Raw genomic sequence first — 18,562 nt, 5'->3', positions numbered from 1 at the left:
TTTATGATCTATATAAATCATAAATCATTTGGTTTAAATCGGTATCATTTTTATTGTTACAATCAGAATGAACTTCTTAATTGTTTCATCACAGAATTACAAGGTTACATATTTACAGTAGATAAATACAATAAGAAATTAATTGTTACAATTAAAAGAATGGAAAGTAAATTATTTAAGTGACTGTTCAAGTTATGATCCATTTATGGACCAATTGGAAAGATCTGAGGCAGTTTTTAAGAAGACAATTAAAGATGATGGTTCGGTTTACCGTTATAAATCAATACGTTGATCCAAATTGTTAGAGTCTCGATCATCGGATTTGGTTTCGATCGACAATTGTTGGTAAATTTTACGATATTCCTGATGAATTGTTGACGCGTTTGGCCTCAGTTTGGGATCTTTATGTTTACATTGATCGTGAATTGGTTCCAATAAGCCAATTAATCGATGACAAGATGACGACAATTTAATAAACCAAAGACACACATCAGGTATCTTCCAAATATCGATCTTCTCATTGTAAGGTGGCATCAAATTGTCGTTAAAAGGTTCATCTGGATAAGGCCAAAGTTGTTCGGGTGCTACAAAGGTACCAACTAATTGTCTTGATCCACATTTGATTCCTTTCCCTTGTTGAACATTGGGCAAAGCGTCAAGATCATTGAAAATTAATTGTAATCCATTGACCGTAAAATCAGAATCATGATCAACAATTGAGAGTAACAATTGAGACAACAATTTATCAAGTGTATTTGAATCACACATAACCAATGGTCCAGAAGGATGTGAGTGTAAATAGTTGATTAAATCAACAAATTGAAGGCACAATTTAAGACAATCACCTAATCCATTGATAATTGGATTAGGCCAAAAGTTATTCCAAACAAGAAGATTCAACGGATTACCAAATGGGTGAAATTGTGTCATAATTATTGAATTGTTACAAATTCCAAGCAATTTAATAACCTTTCCAGAATCAGCTAATTGTTGGATCATCTCAAGATTATGATTAAAATCATCTTGATAAAAGTTAGTCTTTAATTGAGACAAAGCAATTAAACTTTCCCTCCATTTGGCTAACCAAACCACCTTAACAGCCCCTTCACCAATCACGGAAATTTTAATAATCTCATCCAAATGATCACAGGTTAAAAATTGATCCTCATCTTTAATTGTCACAATTAAATCATCGATTGATTGATCATCACCATGAGAAAATTGAATAACTGAAAACCACCGGTGAACAAAAATCAATGAACAAACTGTTAACAATAAGAACAGGATCAAAGCAGCTTCTGGGTTAACCATTAATTGTCCTTAATTTTATCCATGATAATTTGAATCTCATCAACAATTAACTAAATTCAGTTAGAAAAAAAAAAAAAGAGAAAAGAAAAAGTGAAAATAGTAAACAAAAAGAAACAACAATCAGCTGTTAAAATAGAGAAACTGTTTACCAAAAGAAAGAGAAAAAAAATTCTCTTTCTCTTAACCAGAAAAAGAAAACAAAATTTTCTCTTACCTGTTAATCCATTTTAATTGTTTAATCTAATTGTTGATTAACTCCCACCATGAGGTCGCCATCAATTGAAGTGATTTTAAAGGTAAGTGTTTATGATTACGAGGTTAAAGTGTTGATTAATTAACCGAAATACAATCAAATCTTCAACCCAAACATTTGATTTGCTTTTTGTTATTGTTTTTAAATTGATTTTGCTTTCAGGTTGTTCACCAATTAATTGATGACCAGTGTGGCAGAGATGGTCCAATTAAAGACAATTATGTTCCTGACCATTGGTCAGATGAGAATGAATTTAATTCATTTACCTCGACAATCAAACAATTAATTAACCAAAACATTGACTACAAACATGGACAAACAATTAAGGTCTGATTAGGATTTTTACTCTATAAGAGATTTTGAGATTTTCTCTCTCTCTCTCTTTGTTTTTATTTTATTTTTCTCTTTCTTTTCTTTCAACAGGTTCAAGGTGATTTACCTGAGGAAGTAAACAAATCAATCCTGGAAGCAATTGAATTAAGGAGACAAGAAATTAAAAGTAATCTAATTGGTAAAATCCTTTCATCACCAATCAATTTACCTTTGAAAAAAGTTCTCAAAGATTTTGATTGGCAAGTTAAATTGATTCTTTCATCAAATTTACTTTCGGAAATCAACGAGTCTCTAATTAACTTGGACCTGTTGCTAATTAAATCAAATTATCAAAATTTTAACGATAATTCTGATAACCAGGAAATAATTTCAATCGAAATGGACAAATGTGAGATTAGACAATTGATTGAGAAACTAGAGGAACTCATGGATAATTTGGATCGTTAATCAAACAATTAAATCAACAATCGATTTAAATTGTTCACCTTATATTAACTCATACTTATCGAAAATTTGTTTTGATTTAATTTATTTTTTCTAAATTGTTTTTTATAAAGTAATTTCAACCTCGAAATTTAAAAGTAACTGTCAACATATTTCTCCAAATTTTCGACAATCAAAACTTTTGTACCTTCGAACTTAGTAAAAGACTTAAGGTCACTAACGGCGATTTAAAAGTTCGAAAATTGTAATGAAATGAACAGTTCAATTTTCGATTTTCAATTATTATTCGATGGAAAGAAACTTTCACCTTGATACCGATTGTTTCTCGATGATTTGACCCATGGATTCGATACTCAAGGGAACATTTGAACAGTTCGAACTCAGTGGAAAAGTTAATCTTCTCATGTAAATGATAATTGGAAATAATTAGAGAAACAAAAATCAATAGAAACGTGATTTTTTTTCCATCTTAATCAAAGGTCGATGAATGAATGTAGGAAAAAAAGATAGAGAAAGAAAAAGTTAATTGTTGATGGATGAAAATGATGAAGATGAGAAAATATCAAAGTATCTTCTCGACTACGTGATCAATCACATTGCAATTTGTTGATTGTCACTAATTCACGAGAACGTCACTCAAAGTATCTTAATCCCTAATCAATTGTTCCCAATAAATGGTAACAACATTGATAATCAAAGTAAATTAATTTATGGTCAAAATGGGTTATAGTTAAATAGTATTTGCAAAAGTCAAACAATTAACATTGGAACCGTTACTTTGGTCACTCTGATTGTTGATTCTTGTTATTGGTCAATAATTATACAAAATTTTTACTCTCTAATCAAATAACACAAAACATTAAATGAAATACTAATAAACCCTTAGGGGGATTAAGTTAATTTCTATGTATCACTTTTGATTGAATAAAAATTAATCTTTCCAAGTGCAAGATAATATTATCTTCATCTTCATCTTTTTCTCCATGAAAATTTCATTGGTCATCTTTTCCTCCTTAATCTCTCTCATCCTCATCCTCCCTCCTTGAATCATTCAGTGGGAGGCATGATCATCATGATATATAAAAGGCTACTAATTGATGTGAATTATTTCAAGTTATTTTGCTAGTGTCCACTACTAAAGTCCAGTTAGTTGATTGAGAAAATTTCTTATTCAGTTATTCAAGTTTATCTGCAATTAAGTTCAACTGATTCTCATAATCTAAACGGTTAATTGTTGACGCAAGAGAAAAACAAATTTAAACTCCAAATTAATACTAATTGTTGTTGATTATCTTTTAATTGTGATCGACAATTTCATCATGTTCAACAGAGAGATTATCTTAATCTACTTCTTGGTGACACTAATCACTTTGTCAACGTTAATTAAACCCTCGTACGAGAGGAAACCTCCACTTAATGGAAGCATATTTGGTAAAAGGTCATCAATGATGGAGAAAGGTAAGTTAATTATAAGCTAATCAAGTGCAATTAGTAAATTGTTGTGCAAAATTAATTGGTAAAGAAAAAGAAATCATCTTAAACAATTAACTAGAAAACGAGATGATTTAGTTCACGTGTTGATTTGTCCGGTCAATTGAAGTTGTTAGATTGCAGTTAATTAATTAACTTTCACATGTTAATGAGTTGAATAGACTTATAGACTTGAGGACAATAAACTTTTCCATTCACTTAATTGTAATTAACTAATTGTTATATAATAACAAGAAAAACCCTTATAATTTATAGTATATTCAATTAGTTGATTTCTTATGTCATTTTGATGAGTTAAATCCACTGAAAGGGTTAATCAATTTTAATTATTTACTATTAATTTAGTTGGTGATTAAAGTCAATCAAATTATTTGACATTAATCTGCGGGTTCTGATCAATTATCTTGATTAGTTGTTAATTTTTTCACTTAATTGTTGCATCTTCTATCAACAGGTTATATGGATGCGGTCTCAATGTGTCAAGCATTTACCAAGATATGTTCAGCTTTGGAGGATCGTTCATATTGATTGTAAAGGTTAATCAACAATTAAATTGTTCCTTCCTTTTAATATTACTCATTAATTACTAATTATCTTGAATTGAAACTGTTTAATTGTGTGAGTTAATCAACATAAAGAAAAACTAACAATCAAAACGATTGCAATCCCAACCTTTACATGACAGAAAACATAATAATAATCAAAAGAGCCTAAAAGAAACACAATCAAATCAACTGACTCAACAATTAACTAATTACAAACGAGAACGTGGCAAATATTTGTGACTAAATGATTGAATAATCAATCTGATTAATGAAATCACCTTAACCATTGATGGAAACCAAAGTAACAATTAATATTGAAAATCACCTTTACACTGGAATCAGCGAAATGATTACAAAACAAATTACAATTAATCATCACAATTAATGATGATTTAAGAATGAAACAGACATTAACCTCTAGAGAAAAAGACAGAGACAAAGACAGATAAAAATGGAGGAGAAACAATTATCATCCTTCTCATCATTGGAATCATTTTTCTTCATGGAAAACAATCAAAAATCAAACATCCAAATTCAAAGAAGCTTAATCCAAACCCTCATGAGCCCATATCATCATCATCTAAGATCATCATCATCATCATCAAGCCAACAGGTAGAAGTCAAATTGATGATAAAGAAGATGATAAATCTTTTCTCTTTCTTTTTCTCTTACTTTTCTCTCTTCCAGGGAGTGAGAAATTCCCTGTAAAAGATTCAATTTCTTACTTTTTTTCGAACTTTTCTCTCTCTCTCTCTTTCTTTCTTTCTCTCTTTCTTTTATGTTAATTTCAATGATTCTATTCAGATTAAGATGATGATCATGATGATGAAGATGATTAACATGATGATGATAACAATCAAATCAAATTCGTGAGCTATTGTAACAATTTAACTCTCAACATATCAGTTACTTTATATAAAAAGCAAATCATTTCAAATCAAATCTCTCAAAAGTAATTTAACCAAATTATTGTTATCAACTGAATCAAATTACATTGTAACAATTTAACAAATTTCTGTATTGGTGATTAATTCATTTCTTAAATTATCATTATTATTATTACCAAAAAGTGTAATCAATTAAATCAAATCTAAGATATTTATTGAAGTAAATCATATATTTATTAATACGTTTCATTCAAATTCAATTTAATTGTTTCATCTTGTGGACTAAATTAATTTTAATCACTTCAGTCATGAAATTTACTGGTAAGTATTAATATTTCATTTGATTTTCATTGATTGCTTACAATTAGTAAATCATCATAATCTAAATTATATTATCCGAGAATCAAATTGATCTGATTGTGACAATTGCCCTTGATTTATGATTAACTTTTTTAATCTGATTTTCAATCTAATGATGAACCAGATTCACTTAATATTATTGACCATTAGATATTAATAGTAACAATTAAATCCTAATTAATCCTTTAAAGCTTAATTTTGCTTGGCACAATTAAGATTATGATTTATATCCTTGACCTGGTACTTGATTACTTGCAATCACAATTAATAAGATTTTCATCAAAATCCAGTAAACAATCAGATTAACAATCATTTTTTTTCTGATCAATTTTTATTTAGTTGATCATATTGATTTTAATTGTTTGATTGTTGAAAATTAACTCTAGTTAATTAATGATTAGGTTAGTTAATGATAAATCCCTTTGAGAGTAATTTCCTTAACTATTGATGGTTAATGATTTTGGAGGCAAATTAAATTGGCTCGTTAATCAACTAAATCATTTTAATGAACTGATTAAGCTAATAGAAAATCTCAATTGATAATTAACAACAATTAACTCTGATAATCTTTTCAAATTAAAAGTTAATCTGTCTTTCTTTCTGGAAACTCTTTAAATACAACTCGTTAATTAATTGAATATCAATACAATTAGTTAATGAAGAACTTGAAATTATATAAAAAGGAATCAATAGAAATTAAAGATTTAATTATAAGTGTAATGATTAAGGTGAATAATTAAACTGTAATCAAGTCAGAGCATTTGACTGACGGTATTTTCTTAATTGTGATTAACGAATTGATCTATTTTTGATTTCTCTCAACAGGTAATCCGTATTTGTGTTTGTTAATTGTTGTCTTTCTTGTACAATTAATTAACGGGCAATTTTTCACGAAAACATCTAAATCAATTCCTCGAATGGGTCGAAGGTCAGAATCTGATCCAATTACAAAATCTTCACTTCTTCAAGCAATTTATGGACAATCAGAGGGATCGAGTGGACAGAATTTAATTAAAGACGATCAAGAAGTTAATCAAACCAATAATCCAGAGTATCGATTAACTGGTGAACAAGATGAAGAAATAATTAAAGATGAAAATGATAAAGATGGTAAATTGTTTCTCTTTTAATCAATTCTACAATTAGTTAATCAATAGAATTAATTTTTCTCTTAATTGTGTTTCAACAGAACCCGAATATACCAGTATTGTAATTAGAAATTTAAAGAAAGTACTTCGAGCCTACGCAAGGAAACATCGTAATGATGAATTAACTATATGATCATTAATCGTTAATCATTAATCATTACAATTAACCACAAACAAAACACTGAGGGAGCAAAATAATTAACCTGATTGTCAACAAAACAAAATTTAAACCATCAAATATGAGACTAATGTATTGATACCTGATAATTTGTAATCACAAAGTGTTGATTTAATCACTTACACTTAAAAAAAACAATTAAATAACCTGAACAATTTACTAACAAACAATTAATCGGCTGATCAAGCAAAAAATTAATCATGACAATATTATTTAATTTCTCTTCTTTTTCTTTAGACTAATTCACTTCAACATTAATATAATCATTTTATACAATTAAATTTGCGTTTTGTTTTACAACAATTTAAAGTTGATCAACAGATAGACAAATTATATTATTAGTAGGAAGAAGGTTAATTGTAATCATTCAACTGGAGAATCGGTAACTGTATTCATGTCAACCTGATTGGGTTATTATTGGTTCCGGTTAATTGTAGGGTTGATTGTTGATTGTAAATTGATCACAGTAAAAATTAATAATCCTTAAAGTCGTATGATGTTAATGTGACCAAAAGCTTCAATGGACAATTGATTAGGCTGAATATTAGATTGTGGAATTAATTTTTTGCACCAAGTTGATTCTCCGTCGATTTGGTTGATTGTTGTTGTGATTAGTTGATTGTTTATACAGGTGATTAAAGAGAAAGAGAGAGAGAGAGAAGAGATAACTTTGCTTCGCAGTCTTAATATTAATAGAATCATTTATAAAAGAATAGTAAAAACATTTCAATCCTCTCTTGGTACAATTAAATTGGTTGTGTAATTAGTGTATCACATTTTGCCAGATAATCTCAATCAACATGGAACTAAATCATTTCTTTCATGATATACATACATAAATCAATATGAGCTACAACAATTATCTTTAATTGTTGGGGAACAAAGCATTTTCTTGTAGGATGTAATATATATATCATTTAAATATAATATACAGTTTGGATCAGGAAAGAAAATCATAAAAACCCAAAAAAGTACTAAATTGTGTATAACTGTTGTTGAAGATGTTGATGATAAAGATGATCAGGATGATGATGTTTCTTTTCACATGAGATTTCTTTGTTAAAATTTTGTCAATTTTCCAATCCGAAGGTTAATTTTTTTTTGACTGGTTTTCTTTTGTTGTTGTTGATTTAATTTGATGAGTGTTTCCGATGAATCTTGATGGGGTTTTGATTTCATGCTGCATTAAATGTTGGTTTGTAGTTACTTTGCCTTAGATAGTAAATGAATAATTGATGATGATGATTGTTTAGATGATGGATAGTATGAGAGACAATTTAACAGAATTCTTTTTCTCCATTTTCTGTTCTATTATCATTTACATGATCAACTGGATTCATGAACATCAAGTATTTCAAATCCATTGTCATCAACATTGTTAAACTTTACTGGGTTAGATGAACCATCGTCACCCTCCAGTAATGGAGCATCTTCATCATCCTCATCGGTAATCTCATTCTCGGTTCTCACTACCTCTTCTTCTTCTTCTTCTTCCTCCTCTTCTTCTTCATCATCCTCATCCTCGGTTGTTTTACTTCCTTTTCGATCGCTCCTCTTATCGTCTACTATGCTTTCGTCACCTGTTTGATCTTCTTCAGTCTTTTCTTTCTTCTCTTTCTTTTCTTTAGTTTTCTCCTTTTTGTCATCCTCGGCATCTTCCTCTTTTGATCCATCATCTTTATCTTCGCTCTTTTTACTACCCTTATATTCGTATTGATATAATGGCCAAAAAGATTCCAAAACGCCAACGTCTTCGGTAAGATTTGGGAGGATCCAGAAGTTGTGCTTTCCAAAAGTTAACAACCAAATTATAACAAATATAACGAGTCGGACTAAATTATCATGCGATTGATGAGAGAGAGAAAAAAAATCAAGAGAAATTGATTAATTGAATGAATAGAAATGAACCTTTTTGAGTATTGAAAAAGAGATTTAAACAGAACTTACGTATTACAAGTGAGAAGACAAAGAGTAAAAATCCTGCACCAGCTAAACTTAAATAATAGACAAAATTACGAACGGGCTTAGGCCATAACGGGAATAGACATATAGCAATAGCTGCAATCACAAATAATGCTCCAATGAACCAAGTCTTAACGGGAATTGGGTCGTATATCCAAACGTAAGGCTGAATAAATATAAAACATCAAAAGATAAGTTAATTAGGTGATGATGTCAATAATGATCTTCTTGGGGTACGATTCCGATAGAAGGTATTGGAATGAATATTAATTAGCTACTTACATGATTTCCATCGACAAATATTTGCTCTAGATGCATGTCAAGTTTTACTTTCTTTTTCTCTTTTTTTCGCTCTCCATCTTTTCCTTCCTTTTTCTCTTTACTTTCTTTATTGGTAAGTTCCTTGTCACCTTTATCATCTTTATCCTTTTCAGTGTCCTTAGATTCATCTTTCTCATCTTTGTCATCTTTTTCGCTTTTACTATTTTCTTTAATTTTGTCCTTTTCGACTTCTTTGTCTTTCTCTTTTTTGTCCTTTTTCACTTTATCCTTTTTCTTTTCTCGATTATCTTCGGCTGCGGAGCTTTCTGGAGGATCTGTGGTTAATGATGAGAAAATAAAGTAGAATCAGCAATTGTTGATTGATGAAGATAAACAAAAGAATAGATTTTGTATCATTTTAACAACTTACCATCTCCACGTTTTCGATTATCTTTCTTACTAACAATTATTGGCTTTGCTCGATGGAAAAATTGATGGACAAGCATTCTTTGCATGTAGCCTACAACAGAATCTCTGGTGGTGAACATTGCATCTTCACCTTTATCATTTTTGGCCCACTTTGAGTCAAGAAGACAGTCTATTGCCTTAGAAGCTAAAAACAGAATAGGAAAAAAAAAACAAAAAAGAGATCACAATTAGTTAAAATGTCGAACTGTGAGACACACAAATTGAACAATCACAATCACTTACCAATGAAATAATCCACTTTGTGGCCTAAAAGTGTAGTCCTTTTAGATGGTAGTTTACTTCTTAAATACTTGGCAACCTCGAATTCGATTTTTTGAGATTTGTCATCTTCAACAATCTCATCAATCTAACAGAAAACAGAAGAGAAAAGAACAAAATTACATAACATTAGAAAAGAACAACAGAGAAAAGGCTGAACACCATCACATAGAATATTTTAACAAAGATGTTTCAACCAAAAGGTAATCAACCAGGCAAATGTATAAACATGGCGGTGGACATAATTCTTGTTAATTGTTGTAATAAAATGATTGAATAATTAAAATCCAATGGAAGGAGAAACACTCAAATACCCAACACGTCACGTCAAAGAAAACATATTGGCTTTCTTTCTGTTGATGTGTGAATTTTTTCTGGTTACCTGGCAGAAAATGAAGATAGAAAACGAAAATGGTCACTTCAAGACTTACCTCTCTCTTCTTTTTACCTCTTCTTCTTTCAGCCATGATTATAAGTCAATAAATTGATACAATTAAAAAGAATAATTAGAGAAAAACAATTGATTTTAACCGAAGAGAAAAAAACTTAAATGGCAACAGAAATGAAGAGGAATTGAAACAAACAAGAAGCGAATTCGGTAAGTGGCTCCCTCGTCGTTTTCCATTTGAAACTTTAAATTTTTATTTTGATTTTCTTATCAACAATTTAATTTGCTCTTCTTTTTCTGTCAATTAGATTTATTTCTATGGTTCAATTTTGTTGTCTTTTCAATTGGTAACTTGTTTGAAGTTCTAAACATTGACCCTGATTTACTGTGCGTTAAAATGGAAATGCTCTTATCCCTTTGACATCTCAGGTAACAGAAATTGGAAGACACCAAATGTAAACCACACCTAAAATTAATTGTTCTAATTTCTTTTTCTTCTGTCATTTTCAGGTCTATTTAATATCCATTGGAATTGAATTTAGTTAATACAGTTAACTGGAAGCATGATGTCACTTTAAGGCGTTTTATGATCTACTGTCAATGGAAGAAAGAAAATGGGTTTGTTTGTGAATATGAATGTGTATTCATGAGTAACAATTTTCTTGGAACAATTTTTACGTGGGTTATTAATAATGTTTTCTTTTCTGTTACATTATTTATCCATTAAGGTTACATTGGAAACAATTTTCATCGATTACGATTCAGCTAAATTTCTGGATCAACTGATTATTTTGTATAACCATCAAGCTGAGTTTTAACATGTTCAGCTGATTTATGATTTATCTCTCTATCTGGATTTGCCTTTTCCATGAGACAACCTGTTGACTGTGATGATAATTTTGATTTTATTACCAGAGATATTTAGGATCATCTAATATTCAAATTCTGATCAGAATAATCTAAATTAAGATTGACAATGGTTTACAGAATTTATAATTACCTTGTCTCTCTTAAGACGTTTCAATCTGATCAAATCATCTGTTTTTCACCTTTCATCATTTATAATCCAATTCAATCAGCAAAGAATGACAATTAGAAACAAATGGTAAATCAAGAAAGAAACAATCAATTCAATTATTTCAACAATCAAAACCTGGAGAAAGGAAAAGTAATTGTTAACCATTTTTCTTATCGATTTCATCATGGAACATTTTAATTACATCATCAAAGAGATTTAATCGATAAACAATCAATTGTTATCTAAACATTAACCAAAATAATGGTTACAATTGATTAATTCCAATAATCAACAACCATAATGGATCAACGTAGTAACATTTTCCAAAAGTTAATGTTGATTAGTTTTCTACAATTGATCATGTCAATTGTATCAAACAAGAGGAAGTGATTTAAATTAACGTGCTACTATTTGAAACAATTTAGATGATGATCAACGAAAGTTTTCCTCACCTAAACCATTTACAATTAACCCAACAATCAAATCTAATCAATTATGAAAGAACCGCTTAAAAAAAGATGAACCAAAAAAGGTCATGAGCAAGTAACACATGGAACTGGTAATAACTTGTTTTCGTAATCAGAGATTCCAATTTTTAATTAACATTTGATTATCATTCTTTGTTAAACTAATCATTAGGAAGAGTTGATTAATCTTCCTTTTGATTTCTGTGTGAACATCGTCATCAAATCAGTTGGTTGGATCGTAATTAATTGCTCAATTGAAGATGTAAAAAGATCACTTTGTCAATAATGTTTCCAATTGGATCTTATTACTGTTTACATTTGGAAAATTGTTGATCATCTTGATTACGCTTCTTTCCATACAATCAACTCACAATTTACTAATTACTCCACTAATTTAACTCTTTATCCATTCATCTATCGCTGTGAGGTCTCAACCAATTTTGTTTTTTCCTCTCCAATCAAATTGGTAAGTCTAATTGATTTTTTTTTCTCCTTTTGTTTCTATTAATTTTTCTCCTTCCTGAATTTCATTATCTCCTATTACTCTTACTAATTATCTTCATTCACTATCATCATAATCGTTTGTGTGCTAACCATACATTTAGATAATCTCTGTCTTTCAAAACATCTATTGTTTTTCTTTCTCATCTCTGTCTACTTTTTTACTTTCTCTCTCATACACAATTTCCTCTAAGTGAGTTCCATTATTAACTCATTCTTTTACTTTTCATTCTGATCAACAGATTGTTAACTAATTGTTATCGCTCTTGTGCTCCCCTGGTATTCTCTCTCTCTCTCTCTCAATACATATAATATCCTGGAAAAACTGTGATTCCACTCAATCAACAATTCTGGAGCCCTTACAACCCATTGAGTTGACAGGTAATAATCGTCGACATCAAACTAACCATAATCACCATCATATTTATCAACAAGATCAGTCAAATATGTCGAGGACTTCATTCCGAGAGAGAAGGTTAATTGTTGATTTATTCGTGATCGCCCTGGGAATTAGTAGTTGGGTTGAAATTAATGGATTATGGATGCAAACACCAATATTAACAACCCAATTACCAGAGAAATGGAATCTTGCTTCATACATTGTCTTAATTACCCAACTTGCCAACATTGGTCCAATTACTTATGGATTATTGAGAAAACGATTAAAGGTGAGATTTGATTGTTGATAACCTAAAGTCTTAAATGATTAAGGATCTAAGCCTTTAATCTTAAAAGTGTCTCTGTAACTGTTTGTGTGTATATGCACTTGGATTTAAGTAATAATAATTACACTTATATTTGTGAATAGAAGTGATTAATTTGATTAAACAATCAAGTTAATTATCAAACACTCTCATGGTTTTCCGTTTACTGTTTACGTGTTTATCTCATCAATAATATTTACTTTTTCATCACAACATCTCAACCAAAAGGTTTCTTATTGATTCAATCAAGTGGAGATTCTTAATTGTTGAGATAACATAAAGTGTTAATCTTCATGTTGTCACCTACTCAGTTAATCACTTAAATGTAATAACAATTAATTGTTTCTCTTTTTTTTTTCTTCATGTTTATCGTTTCTCTTTCCAAATCCTTTTTAGCCACACGAAGGGACAGTTATCCATGTGACCCTTTTCATTGGCACTTTATCGTCAATCCTTTTAGCCAAATTTTGGAAACACACAATTAAAATTGGATCAGATGAACACAGTGTCCCTTTTCTGGTACTAACTGGACTCTTGGCCGTTGTCGATTGTACCTCGTCGGTTCTTTACCTTCCTTATATGGCCAATTTCAAATCTAAATACTTAATGTCATTCTTTGTCGGAGAAGGTCTTAGTGGACTATTACCTAGTGTCGTCTCTCTTTTCCAAGGTAATTAAACTAATTAATTCATTAATTAGTCTTCCATCCATCATATTACATTAATATTAAGTTAATTAACATGATACGCAGGGAAAAAAGGTCTCATCATGATCAAAATTTTGATTTGTGTGACTCTTGATTTGAAAAAAAAAGGCCATCGGTTGACAAATTAATTAGTTTTTCAAATGAAACAATTAGGTTAACCAAGAAGTTTTCATATTCAAATTATGACATGATTAAAATGGTTACTTTCAGTTTTATTGTCACTTTTAATTTTAATCAAATCTTCAATCTCTTTGCTTTTCTTACAATTTAAATACATTTTAAGGTTGAGTAAATACAAAGACTATAATTTAAATTGTCAATGTTTGTATCATAATGTCTTGTATTTTGATTTGATTTGACAAGGACAAAATCATTAGTTAATTGCTCTTGAACCCAGAAACATAATTTAACATATAAAACACATAAATCTTTATAACTGTGATTATTTAATATTGTTTAACATTAATCATCATCATAACGTTTACTATAATTATAAGATTAACTAATTATTTTCATTCATTTTTTTTTCATCTCTTTTCTCTGATTATGATTAGGTGTTGGTGGTAATCCCAAGTGTGAAACCTCAGTAATTAACGGAACTATTCACAAATTTGCATCTTATTCGGAACCAAAGTTTTCAGTCTCATCATTTTGTATCTTTCTTACGGTTGTCATGCTGGTCAGTTGGCTATCCTTTACTCTACTTAACTCATCTCTGTGTCATTCCGAGTTGGCTAATGAGAAATTAGTTAAAGATGATGATCACAATTCTGATGACCAACAAATTAAAAATCGAGGTGACAACGAGTCACCTATTTTAGGAGAAAAGGAAACATTTAAATTGACTCGCAGTCGAATACGTTATTTACTATTTCTTCAAGCTCTTATTTCCGCCCTGACCAATGGGGTTTTGCCCTCCCTTCAAAGCTACTCTTGTGCTCCCTATGGTTCATTATCCTACAATTTAGCGGTTAAATTAGCTGGATTAGCTAATCCAATTTGTGCTTTTCTTGCCTTTTTCTGGAAATCAAGGATTAGTCTCAGAATGATCAACCTGTTGACCACCGGTGGTCTATTGTTTTCCCTTTACACCATAATTCTTGCTGCTACAAGTCCTAACCCTCTTCTGGTTTCATCTAGATTTGGATCATTTTTGTTAATTGTTGCTTGGGTCTCTCTTACCGGAACCTTTTCTTATACCAAATCATGTATCGCTTCAGTATTTCGTGATTTCTCAAAGCGAGGACAATTAGCCCTCTTTTGGGTCGGTGTTTACACCCAAACAGGATCAGCAATCGGAGCCATACTTACCTTTATTTTACTTAATTTCACACATATTTTTAAATCGTACAATCCCTGCCAATGATTGTTAATCATCAAAGTCCATTAATCAAAAACACCATCTCAATTTATCCAAAAAGAGACCAGCCTTATATCATTACGATCACAAATCGACATGAAACTCAAATCAAAACCAATTGATTGGCATTTTATCCAATCAAAAAGTCAACAAATTTGTATTATCTTTGTCTTTCCTTAATAATTTAATCATTTTGTAGTTAATTAATGTTAAAGTATTGATTGATTGTAATCTAATGGTAATTGGTTGATTAAGTTTATGTCATGAAGATGTTAAATTAATCATCAATCGCAATTAACATTTTAGATTATTTTGTATAGTTGATCTTAATTAAGAGTGAAGAAAACTAATCATTATTATCAATATTATCAATTAATATAAACATTTTCTTTAATTGTTATGAAACATTTATTTAATTTAATCAAAAAAAAAACATTTTCAGTGAACGTGAACAAAATTTATTATCATTTTAAATGTGATAATGATCAACAATCCAAAGATTATTTAATAATAATTGGTCTTGTAATTAAAACATAATTTAAATAACAATACAAATTGGACTGATTATCATATCGATGAAATATTTAGATCAACAATTACGGTCTGATTGCTGATCGTAAATTGAGAATTAGCAACATAATTATGCTCATATTTTCCAGAATATACTTTGATTTTTAAGAAGATAATTAGTAAACAATCAAATTAAATAAGATGAATATACTTACATAGGCAATAAATTGAGGTTTAATTGTCAGTAAATCTCCAATGAGCACTCCAGTATCTGGATGATTAAGTCGATGAATCAATTCCATGGACTATAAAGAAAGTTAATTAATATGAAATCATTTTGTTCAGCAAACTAACCTTAAATTGTTGATTAATCTCATTTTTTGAGCGTACTAAAACTCTTAGCAGATTAACCTGTAACCCTTTAAGCTTGACAATCACAAATAAAGTAAATAATAAGTTAACACTTGATGAAAAGAACAACAATTAACTAATTGTTTACCTTAAGGTAGAAAAATCCACAAATATAACCTCCAATACCAACAAAGATTAAAAAATAAAATCCAAAAGCAACAAGTGAATTAGACCACAATTTAGAGCCAGTGTCAACAGTTAATCCAATAAATATGAAGGAATCACCACAGAATGAGATCAACAGGAACAGGACTAACAACATGTACCTTATATCATCTATTAATTTATCAAATCTATTCATGTATTTAATCATGTGGACGTTGAGTGATTTAATTTGCTTCTCATGGGGATTAGTTAATCCATATTTCACTAACGACAAACTGAAGCGATCAATTTTATCCAACTGAAAGTAAAGGATTATACTGTAAAGTATCATACAGCCTCCGATTAATGCACCCCCGAGGACATTAATAGCTAGTACAGTAGCTTCAATGATTATCCAAAAAAAAGATGAAACAATTAACTGATAAGTTGCCAACGATTTAGAATTAGCCAATCGGATTAATAATGGTAATAGAATTGTTGAAACGATGAGAATTTGTGACAATCGTATTATTATGATTAAAACAAAATGGAAAATCTTCTTGAATAATTTAATTTGTTCCAGATTAATGTTGAGATAATCAGGTGAGAATCGATTTGATTTAATTTGGGAGAAAATTCTCAATGCAATGTATCGACCCTGCTTTTCGTAAATTAAACTCATTTCATGGATTAACATGTGAGTTGATATGAAAACTATTGTAAACATGATGAATGATTCACGGCCTTTGACATCAATCAACGGATCGGCGATAATTGTTTGATAACAATTAGATGAGATAAATAATAGACCAATTAAACGTAATAAAGTTATGGAAACAATTAGTCGAAAAATTAAGCGAATTAATTTTAATTTGATTGGAATCGGTTGATCAAATCTCTGTTGAAAATCTCGGTTCATGACTAGATTGAACTTCGCGAGGGATTCAAATTGTTGTAACAATTTGATTGTATCTTCGTCATTAAAATCATTTAATGAGACCATTTGGTAGAATTGATTCAATTTAAGTTTAATTGTTTGGTAAAAAAATTTGCAACTTATCATTATTATTAATAAATCAGAAAAGTTTGGTTGTTGATTTAAGAGAATTTGAATTTCAACAAGTGAAACCTCGTTGACAATTTATAACAATCAAGAATAAACCACTTTGCTCAGTTTATTTAATGATCATCTTTACAAATCATTAAATTAATCAATTCTTACGTATTGATTAATAAATTTATGAATCATATTTAGTCAAACAAATCAATTTTTGAGCTTTGATATTCTATAAAAAAGGATAACATTTTGATTTTGGCAATTAATCAACTTGTTAACAATGAACCAATATTAAAGCTCATTGATTGTTGAGGAAAAAAACTCATCATTATTTACATTACTTTCAATCAATTGATTAAATCACTGATGTATTAGTTAATATTGGTTGATGATTTAAACGATAATCTGAAAAAAAATCAATTCCAAGTCAAACTATTGATCAATTTTAAATATCAGTTGATTGAATTACCATGAACATGATTGATTATCGTATGAACAATTGATACCCTTAATTACCTCTTATTTTGCTTAATTATGGTGAATATTTTCAAATGGTTCAATGCTCAATTGTCAGGTTACAATGAGACCCATTTATATTACATTCTTCGTTAAGGTAGTCGAAATAGCATTGTTGATTGTGATCTTTGGCGTATAGAGGATAGTGCATAGCAGATTTTTTACCACCATAATCAGCACGTCTCGAAAGATACTAGTATAAAAGCGGCCCACTCTGGTATCACCAGCGCTTCTGGTATCATGATACCAGAGTGGGCCGCTTGTTTTGCGACAATTGTCGCAAATATAAAAAATATTTCTTGATCTATCAGATAAAAATTGAGAATAAATGTACAAAAAATGACTTTTAAGTTTCAGATGAAAGAGTAAATATTTTGAAAGAAGTGTTATCAAATGACGATAGATATGAAATGAAGTATATGATGATTTTGTCAAAATATTTATAAAGATTTCTCTAAGATGATCACATGATGTGAAGGACCATTAACGTATGCTATTAGTGAGAATGAATGATCTTTCATTGCTTGATACATCACTTTTATATAAGACGAGGGAGACATTACAGACGAGTACAGAAGGTTGTACTTCATAATTAACCATCCAATAGACAATTCGCTTAATTTCGTGTGGAATTTTTTTCAATTAGCAAATATTTGTTAATGATACATCGTATGATAGCGTATGTTAATAGCTATCGATTGGTATATTGAACTCATGTTTCACTCTATTGGTTGGGAAAATATCGATGATTTGCTAATTTTCACTTCATTAGTTGTTAACTTTATCTCTTATTCACTTGTAGTTGAAAGAAAACAGCATGGTTTCCATCAAAGTTGAATCGCCTTCATCAGTGTTTCCACCACCACCTTCCCGCAACCTTCACCACCATCACCATTACCACCATTACCTGCTTTGCGTC

General features: G+C 29.8%; 6 protein-coding genes across 7 annotated transcripts; 3 read left to right on the top strand and 3 right to left on the bottom strand.

The window, feature by feature from the left end:
• Window positions 1–27: 27 nt before the first annotated feature.
• LOC128393131 (protein O-mannose kinase-like) lies at window positions 28–1,662 on the bottom strand. The gene is made up of 2 exons (XM_053353257.1): window positions 1,526–1,662; window positions 28–1,361 (listed from the first exon to the last, which is right to left on the bottom strand). Exon 2 carries the CDS (start codon window positions 1,309–1,311, stop codon window positions 274–276), a length of 1,038 nt encoding a protein of 345 aa, XP_053209232.1. The 5' UTR covers window positions 1,312–1,361; window positions 1,526–1,662; the 3' UTR covers window positions 28–273.
• Window positions 1,472–2,483, top strand: LOC128393133 (COMM domain-containing protein 8-like). Its single transcript, XM_053353260.1, has 3 exons — window positions 1,472–1,607; window positions 1,727–1,891; window positions 1,988–2,483. The coding sequence occupies exons 1-3, from the start codon at window positions 1,575–1,577 to the stop codon at window positions 2,342–2,344; spliced, it is 555 nt and encodes a 184-aa protein (XP_053209235.1). The 5' UTR covers window positions 1,472–1,574; the 3' UTR covers window positions 2,345–2,483.
• A 1,891-nt stretch (window positions 2,484–4,374) lies between these two features.
• On the top strand, window positions 4,375–7,121 carry LOC128392946 (uncharacterized). The gene is made up of 3 exons (XM_053353039.1): window positions 4,375–5,586; window positions 6,451–6,735; window positions 6,815–7,121. Exons 1-3 carry the CDS (start codon window positions 5,574–5,576, stop codon window positions 6,904–6,906), a joined length of 390 nt encoding a protein of 129 aa, XP_053209014.1. The 5' UTR covers window positions 4,375–5,573; the 3' UTR covers window positions 6,907–7,121.
• Window positions 7,122–7,616: 495 nt separating this feature from the next.
• LOC128392942 (translocation protein SEC62-like) lies at window positions 7,617–10,511 on the bottom strand. The gene is made up of 6 exons (XM_053353035.1): window positions 10,353–10,511; window positions 9,886–10,009; window positions 9,605–9,787; window positions 9,196–9,509; window positions 8,899–9,079; window positions 7,617–8,783 (listed from the first exon to the last, which is right to left on the bottom strand). The coding sequence occupies exons 1-6, from the start codon at window positions 10,386–10,388 to the stop codon at window positions 8,278–8,280; spliced, it is 1,344 nt and encodes a 447-aa protein (XP_053209010.1). The 5' UTR covers window positions 10,389–10,511; the 3' UTR covers window positions 7,617–8,277.
• Window positions 10,512–11,668: 1,157 nt separating this feature from the next.
• On the top strand, window positions 11,669–15,459 carry LOC128392943 (riboflavin transporter 2-like). Its single transcript, XM_053353036.1, has 4 exons — window positions 11,669–12,260; window positions 12,538–12,963; window positions 13,396–13,669; window positions 14,260–15,459. Exons 2-4 carry the CDS (start codon window positions 12,742–12,744, stop codon window positions 15,069–15,071), a joined length of 1,308 nt encoding a protein of 435 aa, XP_053209011.1. The 5' UTR covers window positions 11,669–12,260; window positions 12,538–12,741; the 3' UTR covers window positions 15,072–15,459.
• Window positions 15,460–15,564: 105 nt separating this feature from the next.
• Window positions 15,565–17,353, bottom strand: LOC128392944 (uncharacterized). Of its 2 annotated transcripts, XM_053353038.1 has the most exons (3): window positions 15,930–17,353; window positions 15,791–15,880; window positions 15,565–15,730 (listed from the first exon to the last, which is right to left on the bottom strand). In XM_053353038.1, the coding sequence occupies exon 1, from the start codon at window positions 17,131–17,133 to the stop codon at window positions 16,063–16,065; it is 1,071 nt and encodes a 356-aa protein (XP_053209013.1). In that variant the 5' UTR covers window positions 17,134–17,353; the 3' UTR covers window positions 15,565–15,730; window positions 15,791–15,880; window positions 15,930–16,062. The 2 variants fall into 2 exon arrangements, with proteins under 2 accessions (XP_053209013.1, XP_053209012.1); XM_053353037.1 differs by having other exon boundaries at window positions 15,565–15,880.
• Window positions 17,354–18,562: the final 1,209 nt, after the last annotated feature.

This window comes from Panonychus citri, unplaced genomic scaffold (assembly GCF_014898815.1).
Source record: "Panonychus citri isolate SS breed McGregor unplaced genomic scaffold, ASM1489881v1 Contig00138, whole genome shotgun sequence".
In the NCBI taxonomy this organism is placed as follows: Eukaryota; Metazoa; Arthropoda; class Arachnida; order Trombidiformes; family Tetranychidae; genus Panonychus; species Panonychus citri.
Note: the sequence above shows the minus strand (reverse complement) of the source record. Positions and strands in the feature narration are given on the sequence as shown.

What these genes read in the sequence shown, in the direction of transcription:
- LOC128392946 (XM_053353039.1), top strand. An exon ending in AGATGAAAATGATAAAGATG is followed by an intron (nt 6,736 to 6,814) that starts GTAAATTGTTTC and finishes GTGTTTCAACAG; the next exon opens with AACCCGAATATACCAGTATT.
- LOC128393133 (XM_053353260.1), top strand. Translation starts at nt 1,575, where the DNA reads ATGAGGTCGCCATCAATTGAAGTGATTTTAAAG. An exon ending in CAATTGAAGTGATTTTAAAG is followed by an intron (nt 1,608 to 1,726) that starts GTAAGTGTTTAT and finishes TTTTGCTTTCAG; the next exon opens with GTTGTTCACCAATTAATTGA. An exon ending in AACATGGACAAACAATTAAG is followed by an intron (nt 1,892 to 1,987) that starts GTCTGATTAGGA and finishes TTCTTTCAACAG; the next exon opens with GTTCAAGGTGATTTACCTGA.
- LOC128392943 (XM_053353036.1), top strand. Translation starts at nt 12,742, where the DNA reads ATGTCGAGGACTTCATTCCGAGAGAGAAGGTTAATTGTTGATTTATTC. An exon ending in TATTGAGAAAACGATTAAAG is followed by an intron (nt 12,964 to 13,395) that starts GTGAGATTTGAT and finishes AATCCTTTTTAG; the next exon opens with CCACACGAAGGGACAGTTAT. An exon ending in TGTCGTCTCTCTTTTCCAAG is followed by an intron (nt 13,670 to 14,259) that starts GTAATTAAACTA and finishes GATTATGATTAG; the next exon opens with GTGTTGGTGGTAATCCCAAG.
- LOC128392942 (XM_053353035.1), bottom strand. Translation starts at nt 10,388, where the DNA reads ATGGCTGAAAGAAGAAGAGGTAAAAAGAAGAGAGAG. An exon ending in CAAAGTGGATTATTTCATTG is followed by an intron (nt 9,788 to 9,885) that starts GTAAGTGATTGT and finishes TTCTGTTTTTAG; the next exon opens with CTTCTAAGGCAATAGACTGT. An exon ending in TATTTGTCGATGGAAATCAT is followed by an intron (nt 9,080 to 9,195) that starts GTAAGTAGCTAA and finishes ATATTTATTCAG; the next exon opens with CCTTACGTTTGGATATACGA.
- LOC128393131 (XM_053353257.1), bottom strand. Translation starts at nt 1,311, where the DNA reads ATGGTTAACCCAGAAGCTGCTTTGATCCTGTTCTTATTGTTAACAGTT.
- LOC128392944 (XM_053353037.1), bottom strand. Translation starts at nt 17,133, where the DNA reads ATGATAAGTTGCAAATTTTTTTACCAAACAATTAAACTTAAATTGAAT.